General features: G+C 42.2%; 1 protein-coding gene across 1 annotated transcript in view; it reads right to left on the bottom strand.

Annotated features, from left to right (window-relative positions):
• The window catches only part of masp1 (MBL associated serine protease 1), a 97,121-nt gene that overhangs the window by 20,903 nt on the left and 57,191 nt on the right, over positions 1-19,027 (bottom strand). The window contains exons 7-8 of the mRNA XM_048604548.1: positions 12,030-12,148; positions 1,680-1,758 (exon numbers count right to left, since the gene is read on the bottom strand). Coding sequence (XP_048460505.1) covers positions 1,680-1,758; positions 12,030-12,148 — 198 coding nt within the window. The remainder of the gene's footprint in view (positions 1-1,679; positions 1,759-12,029; positions 12,149-19,027) is intronic.

Below are 19,027 nucleotides of genomic sequence, written 5' to 3'. Positions count from 1 at the left end.
AAGAACACTGAAGGATATTGGAATTGTGTTGTACTTATTGATAATTTGTGTTTAGCCAAACCTGGAAGGATGACCAACAGCACTTGAATAAAATGTTTGATTGGCTACAAACGGCCAAATTAGTCATAAACATGACTCACAGTAAATTTGCCAAAGCAGTGGTAACTTATTTGGACAACACTGTGAAAGCCATGTAGCACCTAGAGGAGAAAAAAATTTTGGAATTTCCAGTTCCTGAGACAAAATAGGAGATTTTATGGTATATATTCACAAGTGGATTTTATTGCAAGTTTACTCTGAATTTCAGCATAGTTCTGGCTCCTTTAACAGGTTTATTAAAGAAAGGCAAGAACTTTGAGTGGACAAAGCAGTGTCAGCATGCCTTTGACAGCTAGAAAGATGCAGTGACCACTGCATTACTTATACAGACCATAATCCTCTAAACTTTGTCACAACACTTAATAGGAAAAATTTGAGACTATTTCATTAGCGTCTAATGCTATAACTATACAACCTGAAAATTATCTATCTAGCTGGAACAGAATATAATGCAGCAGATGCTTTACTTAACACACAAATGGAAGAACAAGAATGTCACATCCAAAATGGACTTGAGTAGAATATGATTTTATGGTAAGTCCTTGGTCACTTGATGGAAGTACGTTGCTATTAAAGTAAAACCAAGTGAAGTAGAAATAGCTCTTAAGAGATTGGAATAGAAACTGAAAATAAAAACTGAAAGATATCTTTTCATATTTTGTTCCTGCAAGGCACGTTTGGGGCAATGTACAACTTTTCACTTAATTTGCTCTTTTTGTACTAAAAAGTGGAGGCATGGTTTTAGCTCATTGTTAGAGTTGTTTCTTTAGCCTGGGTAGTGAGAGGTCTGGAGATTTGTTTTCATATTGTTTCATTACCCTAGATGTGAAGAGATGGGGTGATTCAGTGAGTTAAAAAAGGAGAAAAGAAGAAAAAAATTGTTGTTGACCTACAATTGAACTGCAGAAATAACAGAGAGACAGAAGAAGCCACAAATCAGTCAGTCACTGTGTGGGTAACTTGCAAAGAGTGGTGTTCCATGTATTTGCTGTGCTGGTCTTTCTAGATAGGTTTGGAAGGTGTTGTCTAAAGACCCTTGCTGAATTTTTGCAGTGCATCTTGTAGGTGCTACACACTGCTGCTACTCAGCATCAGTGGTGGAGGGAGTGAATGTTTGTGGGTGAGTGGGCTGCTTTGTCCTGGATGGTGTTTAGTGTTGTTGGAGCAGGCAACTGGAGAGTACTCCATCACACTCCTGACTTATGCCTTGTAGATGGAGTTCGGGAAATCAAGATGTGAGTTACTCGCTGTAGGATTCCTATTTTACATTTTTCTCTTGTTGGAGATGGTCATTGCATGGCTTGTATCTCACTTTTCATTTATCAGTACAAACCTGAATATTGTCCGGGTCTGGATTTGTGAATGGTACTGAACCTTGTGCAAACATGAGTGAACATCCTCACTTCTGACCTTATGATGGAGGTAAGGTCATTGATGAAGCAGCTGAAGATGGATAAGCCTTTGTGGAGGAACTTGTGCACCAATGTCCTGGTGGTACATGAAAGGGTTACTGATGCTGCTTCATATCTAAAGGTCTCTGTTTTAAGATGTCATGGTAATTCTGTGTGAACATATCTTACCTTTGCATGTAGGAATACTGCTACTCCACATTCCAGATTTCTGACACTCAATCTGATATGCTTCCACTTCATCACCACCCTGAAAACCACCCAACATGATATTAAACAATGTCATCAGGAGCAACCTATCAATATTAAATTGCTTAATGCAATATTCTGGACAATAGGCAGGCAGCATCTATCTGTGAAAACAGAGATAGATTTGCATTTATATGTTGCTTTTCACAACCACCAGAAACCGAAATGCATTTATGACCAATGATGTACTTGTTCAGTGTATTTACTGTTAAAACATAAGTAACATGGTAGCCAATTTGCACTCAACAAAATTTCACTCAGAGCAATGACATAGTGACCAGTTTATCTGTTCTTCTGGTCATGAATTGATGGATAAATATTGGCCAAGATACTGGAGAGAATTTGCCTGCTGTTCTCCAAAGTGATATCCTAGAATCTGTTACATCCACATGTAGGAGCAGAAGCAGTCTTCAGTTACAAACATATAAATCAGGAACATGAGTAGGCCATTCAGCCCCTTGAGCCTGCTCTACCATTCGGTAAAATTATGGCTGACCTGATTGAATCCTCAAACCCACATTTCTCCAGACCTGATAACCTTTCACCCCTTGCTTATAAAAAACCTATCTACCTCTAGCTTAAGAAATACTTAACGACTCTGCATCTACCAACTTTTCAGGAAAAAAGTTCCAAAGAGTCACTATTTGCTGATAGAACAACTTTCACTTAATTTCTATTTTAAACGGGTTACACCTGATTTCTAAACAGTGACTCCAGTTCTAGGTTCTCCCATAAGAAGGAACATTCTCTCCATGTCTACCTTGTCAAGACTATCAGAACCTTTCATATTTCAATCAAGTCACCTTTTCCTCTTCTGAACTCCAGCAGATAAAAGCCTTGCCTTTTCATCCAATTCTCATTCGACAACCCACCCATTGCAAGTATTAGTCTAGTCAGAGATAGCAGGAACTGCAGATGCTGGAGAATCCGAGACAACAAGGTGCAGGGCTGGATGAACACAGCAGGCCAAGCAGCATCATAGGAGCAGAGAGGCTGACGTTTCAGGCCTAGACCCTTCATCAGAAAAGGAGGAGGGGCAGGGGGTTCTGAAATAAATAGGGAGAGAGTGGGAGGCAGATAGAAGATGGATAGAGGAGAGGGTAGGTGGAGAGGAAACAAACAGGTCGAAGAGGCGGGGATGGGGCCAGTAAAGGTGAGTGTAGGTGGGGAGTTAGGGAGGGGATAGGTCAGTCCAGGGAGGACGGACAGGTCAAGGGGGCGGGATGAGGTTAGTCGGTAGGAGATGGAGGTGCGGCTTGAGGTGGGAGGAGGGGATAGGTGGGAGGAAGAACAGGTTAGGGAAGCAGGGACGAACTGGACTGGTTTTGGGATGCGGTAGGGGGAGGGGAGATTTTGAAACTTGTGAAATCCACATTGATACCATTGGGCTGCAGGGTTCCCAAGCGGAATATGAGTTGCTGTTCCTGCAACCTTCGGGTGGCATCGTTGTGGCACTGCAGGAGGTCCAGGATGGACATGTCGTCTGAGGAATGGGAGGGGGAGTTGAAAGGTTCGTGACTGGGAGGTGCAGTTGTTTATTGCGAACCGATCGTAGGTGTTCTGCAAAGCGGTCCCCGAGACTCCGCTTGGTTTCCCCGATGTAGAAGAAGCCACACTGGGTACAGCGGATGCAGTATACCACATTGGCAGATGTGCAGGTGAACATCTGCTTGATGTGGAAAGTCTTCTTGGGGCCTGGGATGGGGGTGAGGGAGGAGGTATGGGGGCAGGTGTAGCACTTCCTGCGGTTGCAGGGAAAAGTGCCGGGTGTGGTGGAGCTGGAGGGGAGTGTGGAGCGGACAAGGGAGTCACGGCGAGAGTGGTCCCTCCGGAAAGCAGATAAGGGTGGGGAGGGAAAGATGTCTTTGGTGGTGGGGTCGGATTGCAGATGGCGGAAGTGTCGGAGGATGATGCGTTGGATCCGGAGGTTGGTGGGGTGGTACGTGAGGACGAGGGGGATTCTTTTTTGGTTCTTATTGCGTGGATGGGGTGTGAGGGATGAGGTGCGGGAGATGTGGGAGACACGGTTGAGGGCGTTCTCGACCACCGAGGGGGGGAAGTTACGGTCCTTGAAAAACGAGGACAGCTGAGATGTACGGGAGTGGAATGCCTCATCCTGGGAGCAGATGCGGCAGAGGCGAAGGAATTGGGAATAGGGGATGGCATTTTTGCAGGAAGGTGGGTGGGAGGAGGAGTATTCTAGGTAGCTGTGGGAGTCGGTGGGCTTGAAATGAATATCGGTTTCTAGGTGGTTGGATATGGAGACAGAGAGGTCCAGGAAGGGGAGAGAGGTGTTAGAGATGGTCCAGGTAAACTTAAGGTTGGGGTGGAAGGTGTTAGTGAAGTGGATGAACTGTTCGAGCTCCTCATGGGAGCACGAGGCAGCGCCGATACAGTCATCAATGTAACGGAGGAAGATTTCACAAGTTTCAAAATCTCCCCTCCCCCTACCGCATCCCAAAACCAGTCCAGCTCGTCCCCGCCTCCCTAACCTGTTCTTCCTCCCACCTATCCCCTCCTCCCACCTCAAGCCGCACCTCCATCTCCTACCGACCAACCTCATCCCGCCCCCTTGACCTGTCCATCCTCCCTGGACTGACCTATCCCCTTCCTAACTCCCCACCTACACTCACCTTTACTGGCTCCATCCCCGCCTCTTCGACCTGTTTGTTTCCTCTCCACCTATCCTCTCCTCTATCCATCTTCTATCCGCCTCCCACTCTCTCCCTATTTATTTCAGAACCCCCTTCCCCTCCTCCTTTTCTGATGAAGGGTCTAGGCCCGAAACGTCAGCCTCTCTGCTCCTATGATGCTACTTGGCCTGCTGTGTTCATCCAGACCTGCACCCTATTAGTCTAGTCAACCTTCTCTAAACTCCCTATAATGCTTTTACATCCTTCCTTAAATAAGTTGATCAATATTGTGCTCAGTATTCTAGATGTGGTTCCACCAGTGCTCTGTTTAACTGAAGCATAGCTTCCCTAATTTTGCATTCAGTTCTCTTTGCAATAAATAATTACATTTTATTAGCTTTCCTAATTATTTGCTTTACGTACATACTGACCTTTTATGAATCATACACAACACCCATATCCCTATGCATCTTCGAGCTTTACAACCTCTCACCATTTAGATAATGTGCTTCTTTTTGATTCTTCCTGCCAAAATGGACACTATCACATTTTCCCACATTACAACTCATGTGCCACATCTTTGCTTACTCAGTCAAAACAGGTTAGAAAAGATATTAATAGGTTCGTTTCACAACTTACTTTCTTTGTGTCATCAGCAAATTTGGCAACCATTCCTTCCATCCCTTCACCTAACTCATTTATGGAAATTGTAAATAGTTGAGATTCCAGCACATTGCTCATTTTTGTTCCATATCTTTGCCATCACTGTGTTTCCTATTGTTAATTACCCAGCCTTACTCTCTAGGAAAGGGAGAAGGTGCTTGAAGTCGAAATATTGAATCTTTTTAAGTAAGAATTAGATATAGTGTTTAGGATTAAAGGGATTAAGGGGTTTGAGGAGAAAGCAGAAACAAGGCATTAGTTTGGATTAATCATCATAGTTATATTGAATGCCAGAGCAGACTGAAAGGGCCAAATTTCCTCCTTCTGCCCCTATTTTATATCTTTATATGTTTAATTGTTATGTTTCTTTTTTCTGGTTTCTGAAATGTTCCCAACCCTCAGGCAAACCTGTATTCTGCACAGTAATGTATGTCTTTTGTTTTAGTTTAACACCTCTTGTTAACCATCTTTGTTGGTCATGGATGGTTCATTCATTTTGTAGATATTTTCTCAACAGAATATACCTTAGTTGAGAATTATGAAATGTCTCCTGAAAGATCTGCCTCTGTTGATCTGCTCTTTTATCTTTTTAATCAATTTTCCCAGTCTACTTTAACAAATTCTTCCTTCATAATTTTATTTATGTTTAAGACATTGGTTTCAGATCCAAGTTTCTCATTCACAAACTGAATGTGAAATTCCTCATGTTATGATGGCTCTTCCCCAGTTGAATCCTTTCTATGAGATCATCAGTTAATCATATTTCATTTTACATTATCAGATCTACAGTAGCATCTTCCATGGCTGGTTCCACAATGTATTATTTTAAGACACTGTCTAGAACGTGCTCTACAAACCCATCCTCAAGTCTTCATTTGACATTTTGACTTTTCCAATCTAGATGAAGGTCAGACTCTGGCAGTTTAGTACCAAAACAATACCATTTTCACAAACTCTCATTATTTCTTATTGTATGCTCTGATATATAATATAATTACTGATAGGGGACCTATAGCCACTCCCTCCAATGACTTCTTTGTCTTGCTATTTCTTACCTCCATCCACACTTATTTTACATTTTGACCTCCAGAATCAAGATCATTTCTCATGATAGTTCATATCTCATCTATAATTAAAAGAAATGCAGAATTCATTTCTCTCAACCTCTAGTTATCATTACCCATGTACAGTTGGCCATTCCTTTAACTTTCAACTCTCTGATGCCTGCGGGCCCCATACTTTACACAACTTACATGCAGTGTAAAGATCCCTCTACCCTGTCCCCACCAAATGCTCCCAGGACAGGTATAGAACGGGGTTAGATACAGAGTAAAGCTCCTCTACACTGTCCTCATCAAACACTCCCAGAACAGATAAAGTATGGGTTTAGATACAGAGTGAAGTTCCTTTTTGTGATTCATCTGTCTCCATCAAACATAGAGTCTTGGTCATACAGGTCTACACCACTGAAAAATACTCTTCGGACCATCAAGTCTGCTTAGTCAAAAACAAGCACCTAGCTATTCTAAACAGAGATAGTAGGAACTGCCGAAGATGGAGAATCTGAGATAACAAGGTGTAGAGCTGGATGAACACAGCAGGCCAAGCAGTATCAGAGGAGCAGGAAAGCTGACGTTTCGGGTCTGCACCATTTTCTGAAGAAGGGTCCAGATCCGAAATGTCAGCTTTCCTGCTCCTCTGATGCTGCTTGGCCTGCTGTGTTCATCCAGCTCGACACCATGTTATCCGAGTAATTCTAATCTCTTTTCCCAGCACTTGGCCTATAGCCTTTATGCTTTGGCATCACAAGTACACATCAAATACTTCTTAAATGTTAGGAGTATTTCTGCCTACACTACCCTCACAGGCAGTGAGTTCTCTCCCCATGAAACAGGACAGGTACAGCACAGGGTTAGATTGAAGTCAAGCTACTTCTACATTGTCCCCATCAAAAACTTTCAGGACAGGACCAACATGCGGTTCAATACAGAGTAAAGCTCCTTTTTGTGCCTATCAACCTTTTAAAATTACACCATTTTGTTCATTTGGCAGCCGAGGGACGAAATGTTGTTAATTAGCTTCTTGGCCAATTCTAGAGCTGTTTGTGTCTGTAAATTTGTTTTCCGAGGTCGGTATTACTACACTATTTCTGTTTTCGCTTAGGCCTTGGTTTTATTGCTGTTGCCACTGATGTCAGGAGAACCCCTGGTTCTTTTTAACAATTCAACCTTGCAACTCATTGTCTGTCTTTGGATTTCATTGAGTTCCTGTGTCAATACACTTCAGAATCTCAGTCATGATGCTGTCAGAACTGACTGTGGCAAGTCTGTGTAAACAACAGAGGGAGAAGGAGAACATTTTTAAAATTCTCAGGAGCTCAGTGTCACAGTGTTCCAACACCAAGACTCTGGCTGTTGTCAGATGGCGCTCTCTCCCAGTTGTCTTGCACACTGCCTTCCTTAAGGCAAGTAATTATTTTTAAAGAGTACAGGAAAGATTTAAAAATAGTGTCAAGGATGAGGGACTTCTGATTTCAGGAGAGACAGGTGAAGCTGGTGCTCTTCTCTGTAGATCAAGAAGACCCAGAGGATGACAAGGATGCAGAGGTCCTTCAGCATGATCTCGACAAATTGGATGAGTGGGCGAATCAATGGCAGATGCAGTATAATTTGGATAAATATGAGGTTAGTCACTTTGGAAGCAAAAACAAGAAGGCAGATTACTACTTGAATGGCGAGAGGGGAGTGTGTAGTGGGGAGGTGATGGCTTAGAGGTATTATCGCTGGACTGTTAATCTAGAGACCCAGATAACATTCCGGGGACCCGGGTTTGAACCCCGCCATGGCAGATGGTGGAATTTGAATTCAATAAATATCTGGAATGAAGAATCTAATGATGACCGTGAATTCATTGTCAATTGTTGGGGGAAAACCCACCTGGTTCACTAATGTCCTTTAGGGAAGGAAATTGCCATCCTTACCTGGTCTGGTCTACATGTGACTCCAGACCCACAGTAATGTGGTTGACTCTTAACTGCCCTCTGGGCAATTAGGGATGGGCAATAAATGCTGCCTAGCCAAAAACGCCCTCAGCCCATGAATGAATGAATTAAAAAAAAAATAGTGGGACCTGGGTATCATTTGAGTACCAGTTGCTGAAGGTAAGCATGCAACAGGTGATAAAGTCGGCAAATGGTATGTTGGCCTTCATTGCAAAAGATTTCAAGTACAGGAGCCGGGATGTGTAGCTGCAGTTGTACAGAGCCTTGGTGAGACAGTTTTGTGTGCAGTTTTGGTCTTCTTTTCTGAGGAAGGATGCTCTTGCTCTCAAGGCAGTGCAGCAAAGGTTTACCAGGCTGATCCTGGGGATGGCGGGTCTAACATATGAGGAGAAATTGATGAGGTTGGGATTGTTTTTGCTAGAGTTCAAACGAATTGGGGGGTGGGGTTTTCATAGACACTTATAAAATTGTAATAGGACTGGACAAGGTAGATGCAGGGAGGATGCTCCCGATGGTGGGTGTGTTCAGAATTAGGGGTCACAGTATGAGGATTCAGGGAGGACGATTTAGGACGGGGATGAGGAGACATTTCTTCACCCAGAGTGGTGAGCCTGTGGAATTTATTATCACAGGAAGTAGTTGATGCTAAAACATTGAATGTATTCGAGAGAGAACTAGATATAGCACTTGGGCAAATGGGATCAAAGGCTATGGGGAGAAAATAGGATTAAGCTATTGAGTTGGACATTCAGCCATGATCGTGAAGAATGGCAGGGCAGGCTTGAAGGGCTGAATGGCCTCCTCCTGCTCCTATCTTTTATGTTTCTATTTATTTGATTGTGTTGGTCAAACTCATGGCAATTTGAAACAGACTGAATAAAAACTGTAGATAATAGTAAAAGGTTCAGGAATCAAAGGCACAGATTTAAAGGAATTGTCAAATAACCATACACAATATGTAGAAAAACATGCTATTTCCCACAGTGAGTAGTGATGATTTGGAATGCATAGCCTAAGTCAGAGAATAAAGGTTCAAAGATGGACTTTAAAAGAGAACAAGATAAATAGCAGATGTGTATGCTGAACAGGGTGATGTGGGCTGATTGGATTCCTCGTTTTGAAAAAGATTCACATTTGAGGTAAGGATGGTCTCTGTGCTGTACATATCTACAATTTGATGTTGTGCAACATGAAGCAAGAGAAGATGCAAAACAGAAATCTGTCACTTAGTTTCAGAGATTTGGATTTTAAGTGTTGTTGGCTGTGTCAGCTGGAGCTCTGAAAGGCTGGGGTACACAATGGTATAAAATTTCACAGTTGTCTGTTAGTTACTTCCTTACAATGTGTGGCACAGATTCCCATGAAATCAATCACCAATTCATTTCCATATGAGGTGCATGTGTGATAGGATGCTCCAAACATGTAACACAAAACACTGACCCTAACTATCAATTTTAAAGCCATGGGATGGAAGGAGACAACAGGGAAATAAACCTCCAACCCTGCTGGATTGTAATGTACCTTTGATAATGGGAAAATGCTGAGAAGAGATAGGATCGGCCCTGCATTCAACTCCCATTTAGAGTCATAGCGCTGTACAGCATGGAAACAGACCCTTTGGTCCAACTTGTCCGTGCCCACCAGATATCCTAAATAAATCTAGTCCCATTTGCCAACATTTGGCCCATATTCCTCTAAACTCTTCCTATTCATCCAGATGCCTTTTAAATGTTGTAATTGTATCAGCCTCCACCACTTCCTCTGCCTGCTCATTCCATACACACACCACCCTCTGTGTGAAAAAGTTGCCCCTTAGGTCCCTTTTAAATCTTTCCCCTCTCGCCTTAAACCTATTCCCTCTAGTTTTGGACTGCCCCACCTGGGTAAAAGACCTTGTCTATTTACCCTATCCATGCCCCTCATGATTTTATAAACCTCTAAAGGGTCACCACTCAGCCTCCGACACTTCAGGGAAAATAGCCCCAGCCTATACAGCCTTTCCCTGTAGCTCAAACATTCCAACCCTGGCAACATCCTTTGGTGGCATAATGGCTCAGTGGTTAGCACTGCTACCTCACAGCACCAGGGACCTGGGTTCAATTCCATCCTCGGGTGACTGTCTGTGTGGAGTTTGCACATTTTCCCTGTGTCTGGATGCTCCGGTTTCCTCCCAAAGTCCAAAGATGTGTAGGCTAGGTGGATTGGCTATGCTAAATTGCCCATAGTGTTCAGGGATGTGTAGATTAGGTGGGATGCTCTGAGTGTCAGTGTGGACTTTTTGGGCCAAAGGGCCTGTTTCCACACTGTAGGGATTCTATGATGATTTAAAAAATCTTTTCTGAACTCTATCAAGATTCACAACATCCTGCCTATAGCAGGGAGACCAGAACTGCACGCAGTATTTCAAAAGTGGCCTAACCTGTACAGGTACAGCTGCGACATCACCTCCCAACTCCTATACTTAATGCACTGACCAATAAAGGCAAGCATACCAAAAGCCTTCTTCGCTGTTCTATCTACCTGTGACTCCGCTTTCAAGGAACTACGAACCTGCACTCCAAAGTTTCTTTGTTCAGCAACACTCCCCAGGACCTTGGCATTAAGTGTATAAGTTGTGCCCTGATTGGCCTTTTCAAATGGAGAACCTCACATTTATCAAAATTAAACTCCATCTATCACTCCTCGGTCCATTGGCCCATCTAATCAAGATCCCGTTGTACTCTGAGCTAACCTTCTTTGCTCTCCAATACAGCTCCAATTTTGGTGTTATCTGCAAACTTACTAACCATTCCTCCAATGTTCACATCCAAATCATTTATATAAATGACAAAAAACAGTGGACCCAGCACCGATCCTCGTGATGACACACCACTGGTCACAGACCTCCAGTCTGAAAAACAACCCTTCACCACCACCCTCTGTCTTCTACCTTCGAGCCAGTTCTGTATCTAAATGGCTAGTTTTCTCTGTATTCTATGTGATCTAACCATGCTAACCAGTCTACTATAAGGAACCTTGTTGAACACCTTACTGTAGTCTATACAGATCATGTCCACTGCTCTGCCCTCATCAATCCTCTTCATTACTTCTCCAAAAAACTCAATCTGGTTAGTGAGACATGACTTTCCTCACATAAAGCCATATTGACTATCTCTAATCAGTCCTTGGCTTTCCAAATAGAAATAAATTCTGTCCCTCAGGATTTCCTCCAACAACTTGCCCACCACTGATGCCAGGCTCACTGGTCTATAGTTCTCTGGCTTTTCCTTACTACCTTTCTTAAAGAGTGGCACCATGTTAGCCAATCTCCATTGTTCTGGCATCTCACCTGTGGCTATTGATGATACAAATATCTCAGCAAAGGGCCCAGCAATCACTTCCCTAGCTTCCCATAGAGCTCTAGGGTACACCTGATCAGGTCCTGGGGATTTATCCATCATTATGCGTTTTATGATGTCCAGCACCTCCTCCTCTGTAATATGGCCATTTTTCAAGATGTTGCTATTTACTTCCCTACATTCTCTATCTTCCATATCCTTCTCCACGCTGATGCAAAATACTTGTTTAGTATCTCCCCCCATTTCCTGCAGTTCCTCACCAAGGTGGCCTTGCTGATACTTAAGGGGCCCTATTCTATCCCTTGTTACTTTTTTGTTCTTAATATAATTTTAGAATCCCTTTGGATTCTCCTTAATCCTATTTGCTAAAGCTACCTCATGTCCCTTTTTGCCCTCCTGATTTCCCTCTTAAGTATACTCCTACTGCCTTGATACTCTTCCACGGGTTCACTCAATCTCTACTGTCATCCAGCCAGGCCAGGCTCAGTGTCACTAAACACTTTCATCAGGGCTGATTTTAAAATTTAGATTGTTTTAAAATTTGAAAACTGGAAGAATAAGACAACAAAACTACTAACTGATGAGCAGAAAGGTACCAAACTGATTTCAGAGTAATGGAAGCTTTTATGTAAAATACCTTGACAAATTTAAATCCAGTGTTACATCTGATCTGGACCTGATCTTTGAATGAATATTGCTCCTGGACAGGTTCAATTGTACCATTGGCAGGAGGATGTACAACAGGACATGGATTGCCTACAAAAACACAAAGAAACATTTATATATAATCAAATACACTTTTTATCATTTCTGATATGGAGAATTATTCTTAAACATCACAGAGTAAGAATCTTTTACGTAAGAACATAAGAAATATGAATAGGAGTAAACCATTCAATCCACTAGTCTGTTCTTCCAGTCTATATGATCATGGCTGATTTTGGGTTTCAACTCCCCTTTCCCACCTGCTCCCCATATCCCTCAATGTCCTGAGAGACAAACAATAAATATATGCAATGACAGAGCATCCCCAGCCCTAGGGGTAGAGAAATCCAAAGATTCACAATCCTTTTAGTGAAAGGGTCATCCTCAATTCAGTCCTAAATGATCGTTCCCTTATCTTAAGACTGAGACCCTGTGTTCTAGATGCCCCAACCTGTGGAAACAACTTTTCAATGCCTGGTGAATCTCTTCTCCATCCTCTCCAGTGAAAACATATCCTTCCTATAATGCGGCAACCAGAATAAATTAATCTAAATGCTGAGAGATTGCAGAGCTCTCAGATGCAGAGGGTGTCTGGTGCATGAATCAAAAAAGGTGAATATGCAGTTTCAGCAAATAATTAGGAAAGATAATCAAATGTTATCATTTATTGTGGGAGGAATTGAATACAAAAGTAGGGAGGTTATGCTTTAGTTAGGACACTGGTGAGACCGCATCTGGAGTACTGTAAACAATATTGGGCAATTTATTTAAGAAGAATATAAATTTGTTGGAAGATGTTTTGGAAGGTTTACCAGACTAATATCTGGAATGAACAGGGTGTCTTAAGAGGAAAGATTGGACAGGCTAGGCTTAGCTATGCTTAAGTTTTGAAGAGTAAGAGGCGACTTGATTGAAACGTTTAAGATTCTGAGGGGTCTTGACAGGGTAGATGTGGAAAGGATGTTTCCTCATGTGAGTGAATCTAGAACTAGAACCACTGTTTAAAGATAATGAATCACCTATCTAAGAAAGAGATAAAATATTTTCTCATGAGACTTTGATAACCCTTCATCCCCATGGTTCCCTGAGAATCTATCTATCCCTGCCTTAAAAATATCCAATGACTGTGGTTTCAGCAGCCTTCGAGGAAAAGAGTTCAGAGTTATGTAGAAATGTGAGTAATCAGATCAGCCACAATCTTACTGAATCGGGGTTTAAGGAGGAGGGGTTGACCGGTCTACTACTGCTCTCAACCTATATGTTCTGTTGCTAAGATGGAGATTTCCCACTTCTTCATGGGCAATATGCACATTTTCCCATGTTTCATGGTCCAAAACACATCATCTATCCCGTCACAATTTTTAAGTAAGTCTTTTGCTACAGTCTTAATAAATGTTTCCATCGGTATCGTCTTTGAATCGTGACAGTACTGATCTTCTGAAAGTCGTAAAATTCTTATCACTTTCTCAAATTTATCAATTGTTTTTGTCAAAAATAGATGCAGCAAGTTTTCTGCCAATGCTGTTTTGGGAGTCGCCAGTTTGGAAAATGCTTGTGATGGAAGCAGCGCTCGTTATTAAGGTTAAGTGCATCCTTTCACTTTTCTCCTTCCTGGTCTGCTCCTCTGTGCTGTTATTGTAACGTTTCTTTTTGCCCTTGCTCTCAGTGATGTCTAACTTTACTGCCAGAGCTCCCAATCACTCCCACAACGTCTTTTTCTCTAAGGTGCCGGCCTCTACCCAGTATCCCAAGATTATTTTTTTTTCTTTATTCATTCACAGGCTATAACATAACTTCCTGGGGAAGTATTTGTTGACCATCTCTAGTTGCTCTCAAGAAGGGTGCAATGAGCTGCCTTCTTGAACTGCTGTAGTCCATTTGGTGCAGGTAGACCCACAATGCTGTTAGGGAGGGAGTTCAAGGATTTTGACACAATGACACTGAAGGAACGGTGATATGTTTCCTAGTCAGGATGGTGAGTGACAATGGAGGGGAACTTGCCGGTAGTGGTGTTCCCATGTTCCTACTATCTTTATCCTTCTATAGTCTTGGGTTTGGAAGGTGCTGTCTAAGAAGCCTTTGTGAATTTCTGCAGTGCATTTTTTTTTATTCATTAACGGGATGAGGACATCGCTGGCTAGGCAGCATTTATTGTCCATCCCTAATTACCCAGAGGACAGTTCAAAGTCAACCACGTTGCTGTGGGTCTGGAGTCACATGTAGGCCAGACCAGGTAAGGATGGCAGTTTCCTTCCTTAAAGGACATTAGTGAACCAGGTGGGTTTTTCTGACAATCGACAATGGATTCATGGTCATCATTAGATTGTTAATTCCAGCTATTTTATTGAATTCAAATTCCATCATCTGCCATGGTGGGGTTTGAACCCGGGTCCCCAGAATGTTATCTGGGTCTCTGGATTAACAGTCTAGTAATAATACCACTAGGCTATTGCCACTCCTCTATCTTGTAGATGGTGCACATTTCTGCAACTGAATGTCGGGGTGGAAGGAGTGAATGTTAAAGGTGATGGATGTGGCACCACTCAAGTGGGTCATTTTGTGCTGGAAGGATGTCAAGCTGCTTGAGTGTGGTTGGAGCTGCACCCATCTAGAAAAGTGAGTGGGTACTCTTTCACACTCCTGACTTGTTCCTTGTCGATGGTGGACAGGCTGCAGGGAGTGAGGAGGTGAGGTACTCACTACTGGATTCCTAGCCTCTGATCTGTTCTTGCATCTTTTTTTTGCATTTATACAACTAGTCCAGTTCAGTTAAAAGTCAATTATAACCAGCTCGATATTGATAGTGGGGGATTCAGCGTTGGTAATGCCATTGAAAGTCAAGGGGCAATGGATAGATTCTCTCTTGTTTGTGATGATCATTGTGTGGTACTTGTGTGGTGTGTTTATTATTTATGACTTGTTAAGTCAAGCATGGATATTGTCCGAGTTCTGCTGCGTTTGGATGTGGATTTCACTATCTGAGAAGCCATGAATGGTGCTGAAAATTGTGCAATCACAAGTGAACATCCACATTTTTGAACTTATCTTAGAGCTGTTGAAGATGGTTAGACCTAGGGCACTACCAGATGATATTTCCTAAAGCAGGGATCACTGACCTCTAACTATCACAATCACTTTGCTTTGTGCCAGGTATGACTCCCGCCATGTGGGAGTTTACCATGATTCCCATTGGCTTCAGCTTTGCTAGGACTGATTGATACCACACTTGGTCAAATGTGGTCTTGATGCCAACGACTGGCACTCTCATCTACCTCTGGAGTTCAGCTCTTTTGTTCCCATTTGAACCAAAACTGTATTGAGGTCAGGAGCTTAGTGACCCTGGAAGAACCCAAAATGAGTCCAAATATCTTTTTAAGTGTTGTAACTGTGCTGGCCTCTACCACTTCCTCTGGCAGTTCATTCCATATATGCACCACCCTCTGTGTGAAAATCTTACCTCTTAGATCCCTTTTAAATGTTTTCCCTCTCACCTTAAACACGGGCTCTCTAGTTTTGAACTCCCCTACCCTAGGGAAAAAGGCTTTTGCTATTCACCATGCTTATGCCTCTCATAATTTTATTAACCTCTATAAGGTTTAACCTCTATAACCTCAACCTCCTGTACTCCAGGGAAAAAAGTCCCAGCCTGTCCAGCCTCTCCTTATAACTCAAACCCTCCATTTTTGTACAGCCTCCTCCTCTAGTGAGTTCTTTGATTGTGCACCATCATTCACAGCTGAATGTGGCAGGACTGCAGAGCTTAGATCTGGTCCATTGGTTTTGAAATCACTTACATCTGTCACTTACTGCTTGCACTTATGTGGCACTTAAGAAGACCTGTGCTGTAACTTCACCAGGTTTATGCCTCACTTTTAGGTATTTTCAGGTGCTGCTGAATAGCCTCATACACTCTACATTGAACTAGGATAAATCCCCAGCTTGATGGTAATGGTTGTTGGGGGGAAATTCTGGAATATGAGTTTACAAATTGGAATTAAATACTATTCTGTTGCTGCTGGTGGCCTACAGGGCCTCATGGGTGCCCAGTCTTGAGTTGTTCTGATGAAGAGTCACCAAACTCAAAGCATTAATTCTGTTTTTTCCAGACCTGTTGAGGTTCTGCAGCAATGTCTGTTTTTGTTTGGGTTGCTAGATCTGTTCAAAGTTTGTCCTGTTGTGCACAGTGATAGTGCCACATGACATGGTTGAGTGAATCCTCAATGTGAAGACAGGACTTCATCTCTTTAAGGACTGTCCTCCTTACTGATACTGTGGCAGGCAGATTGGTAAAGATGATGTCCAAAATATGTATTTCCCTCTCATTGGTTCCTTCACCACCCCCTATAGGATGATTCTAGCAGCTATTTCCTTTAGGACTCAACCGGTTTGGGTCTGTCGTGGTGCTGCTGAGCTACTCCTGATGGCGGATATTTAACTCCCCATCCAGAATGCGTTCTCTGCTCGTAATACCCCTCAGTGCTTCTTTCAAATGATGTTTAACATAGAGAAGCACTGAATCATCAATTAGGCAGGGGCTTTAGTATGTGGCAATCAACAAGTGGTTTCCTTGTGCAAGTTTGACTTGATGCCATGAGAATTCCATAGTCAATGCAGAAGATTCCCAGAACAACTTCCTTCTGAATGTATACCACTATGTCATTAGCTTTGCTGGGTCTACTCTGCCAGTGAGACAGGACACGACCTGGGATGATGGTAGTATGTTTTCAGGCATTATGTGTACATTATGGTTGTGTTAGTAATGACACTGTCAAAGTTTTGTTTGACTAGTCTGTGAGACAGCTGTCAATTTGACTCTAGCTCTTGAATGGGTTAACATCCTGAATTCCCTCCCTGAGGGCATAATGGGTCTCCCCATAGCACATGAACTGCAGTATGTCAAGAAGGCAGCTCACTTCTCACGGGTAACTAGTGATGGGCAATAAATGCCGGCAAGTCAGTGATGCCCTTATACCAGAAGAGAATACTCTTTTTAAAAAAAGTTATCAAGGAGGTGTTTGCAAGTTAACAAGGTTATGTTTCCCTTTGTAGTTTTGGTGATCTAGTCAATGCCTAGGAGTCTGTCCAGTTTTGATTCTTTCCTTTTACTGTTTTCCTAGCCCATCCTGTTCCTGCTGCACTTCTTGCCAGCTTTGAGGTGAAAATTTTCTTTATTCTACTTAAGAGTCCATGGTGTTGGAAGTAGTATATAAGCATGAAGAGAGGAGTATCTAACCATGAGAAGACAGAAAATTGGGATATAGGGCATTTTCAGGATTGCAAACTATAATTAGTGGTGTGCCAGAGGGATCAGTGCTGAAGCCACAATATATATTACTGACTTGGAGAGGAAAATGGATGTACTATAGTTAAGTTTGCATATGACATGAAAATATGTGGCAAGGCAAGTGGTGAGGATGACTCAAGAGTCTGCAGAGGGATATAGACAGGTTAAGTGAGTGGGTAAAAGCAGGACATAGAACATAAAATAGAAATTATACACTTTCAGGAAGAATAGAGGTACTGAACACGATTTAAATGGGGAAAGACTGCAGAAGGATACAGGACAGATATATTTGGAAACCCACGTGCATTAATCACAAAAAGCTGGCATATAGGTTCAGCAGTAAATGGGGACAGCAAATGCAGTGTTAGTTTTCATTCTAAAGGGAATGGAGAATAACATTAGGGTGGTGCAATTAAACTAAACATAGCAAAATGAAACCTTACCTGGAATATTGTGAACAGCTGTGGGACCCTTAACTAAGGAAAGATATACTGGGAGTGGACAAAGCCCAGAGAAGGTTCACTAGGCTGATCTTGGCTATGAAGGGGATAGATTTAGTCAGTTGGGCTTGTACTTAATGGAGCTTAGAAGAATAAGAGACAACCTCCTTGAAACATACAATATTCTTAGGGGAACATCAGGAAAGTGGAGTTGAAGATTATCAGATCATTAAATGGCATAGAAGACTGAATAGTTCTCTTCTGCTCTTATGTCTTGTGGTCTTATGGTCTTAAAACTATATATAGTGCGCTAGGTGTGGTTTCTCCAATGCACTGAACAAATGTAACACCATTTCTCTATTTTTATATTCATTTCACCTTGCAATACAGACCAATATTCTACCTACCTTCTTAATTACTTATGCTGTTTTTATCCTTTCTGCCAAAGTGGATGACCTCAATATATTTTCGCATAATATACTTCGCCTGCTAATTTTTGGCTTATGTCACTTAATTTACCCATATCCCTTCTCAGATTCTTTGTATCCTCCTCATAACTTGCTTTCCTACTCAAATTTGACTAAATACAGTCAGTTCCATCATACAAATCATTTACATCAATGATAAATAATTGACACCCCAGTCGACCCCTGTGACCATTAATTATAGCTTGTCAAGTTCAAAGTGTCCCAGTGATCCAAATTCTTTGTTCCCTGTTTGTTAATCAGTCTGGTGTCCAAGCTAATATACCACCCACATCAAGCATGAGGTCTTACCCTCCATTGAACCCACTTATATTACTAATAACATAATCAAACACCTTTTAGAATCAAGCATGTATTCCTTTATTCACTTGCTTATTACATCCTCAATATATATTTCAAACGGAATTTCTCTTTCACAAATTCATGTTGAATCTGTTTGATTGCATTATGATTTTCTAAATGTCCTGCCACTACTTCTTTAATAATGGATTCTGGACATTTTCCAACAACAAATGCTGCACCAACTGGCTTATAGCCTCAGGGCCTAATAATCTACATCTCAAGAGTGTTTAAGGAAGTGACCCTCGAAACTGTGAGTGCATTGGTGGCCATCTTTCAAGATTCTATAGAACCTGGAACAGTTCCAATGGACTGGAGGGCAGCAAATAGCACCCCACTATTTAAAAAAGGTGGAGAGAAAATAGGAAATTGTAGGCTGGTT

The sequence above is a fragment of the Rhincodon typus genome, chromosome 13 (genome assembly GCF_021869965.1).
Source record: "Rhincodon typus isolate 14 chromosome 13, sRhiTyp1.1, whole genome shotgun sequence".
Classification (NCBI taxonomy): Eukaryota; Metazoa; Chordata; class Chondrichthyes; order Orectolobiformes; family Rhincodontidae; genus Rhincodon; species Rhincodon typus.
This window is presented reverse-complemented; position numbering and strand designations above follow the sequence as displayed.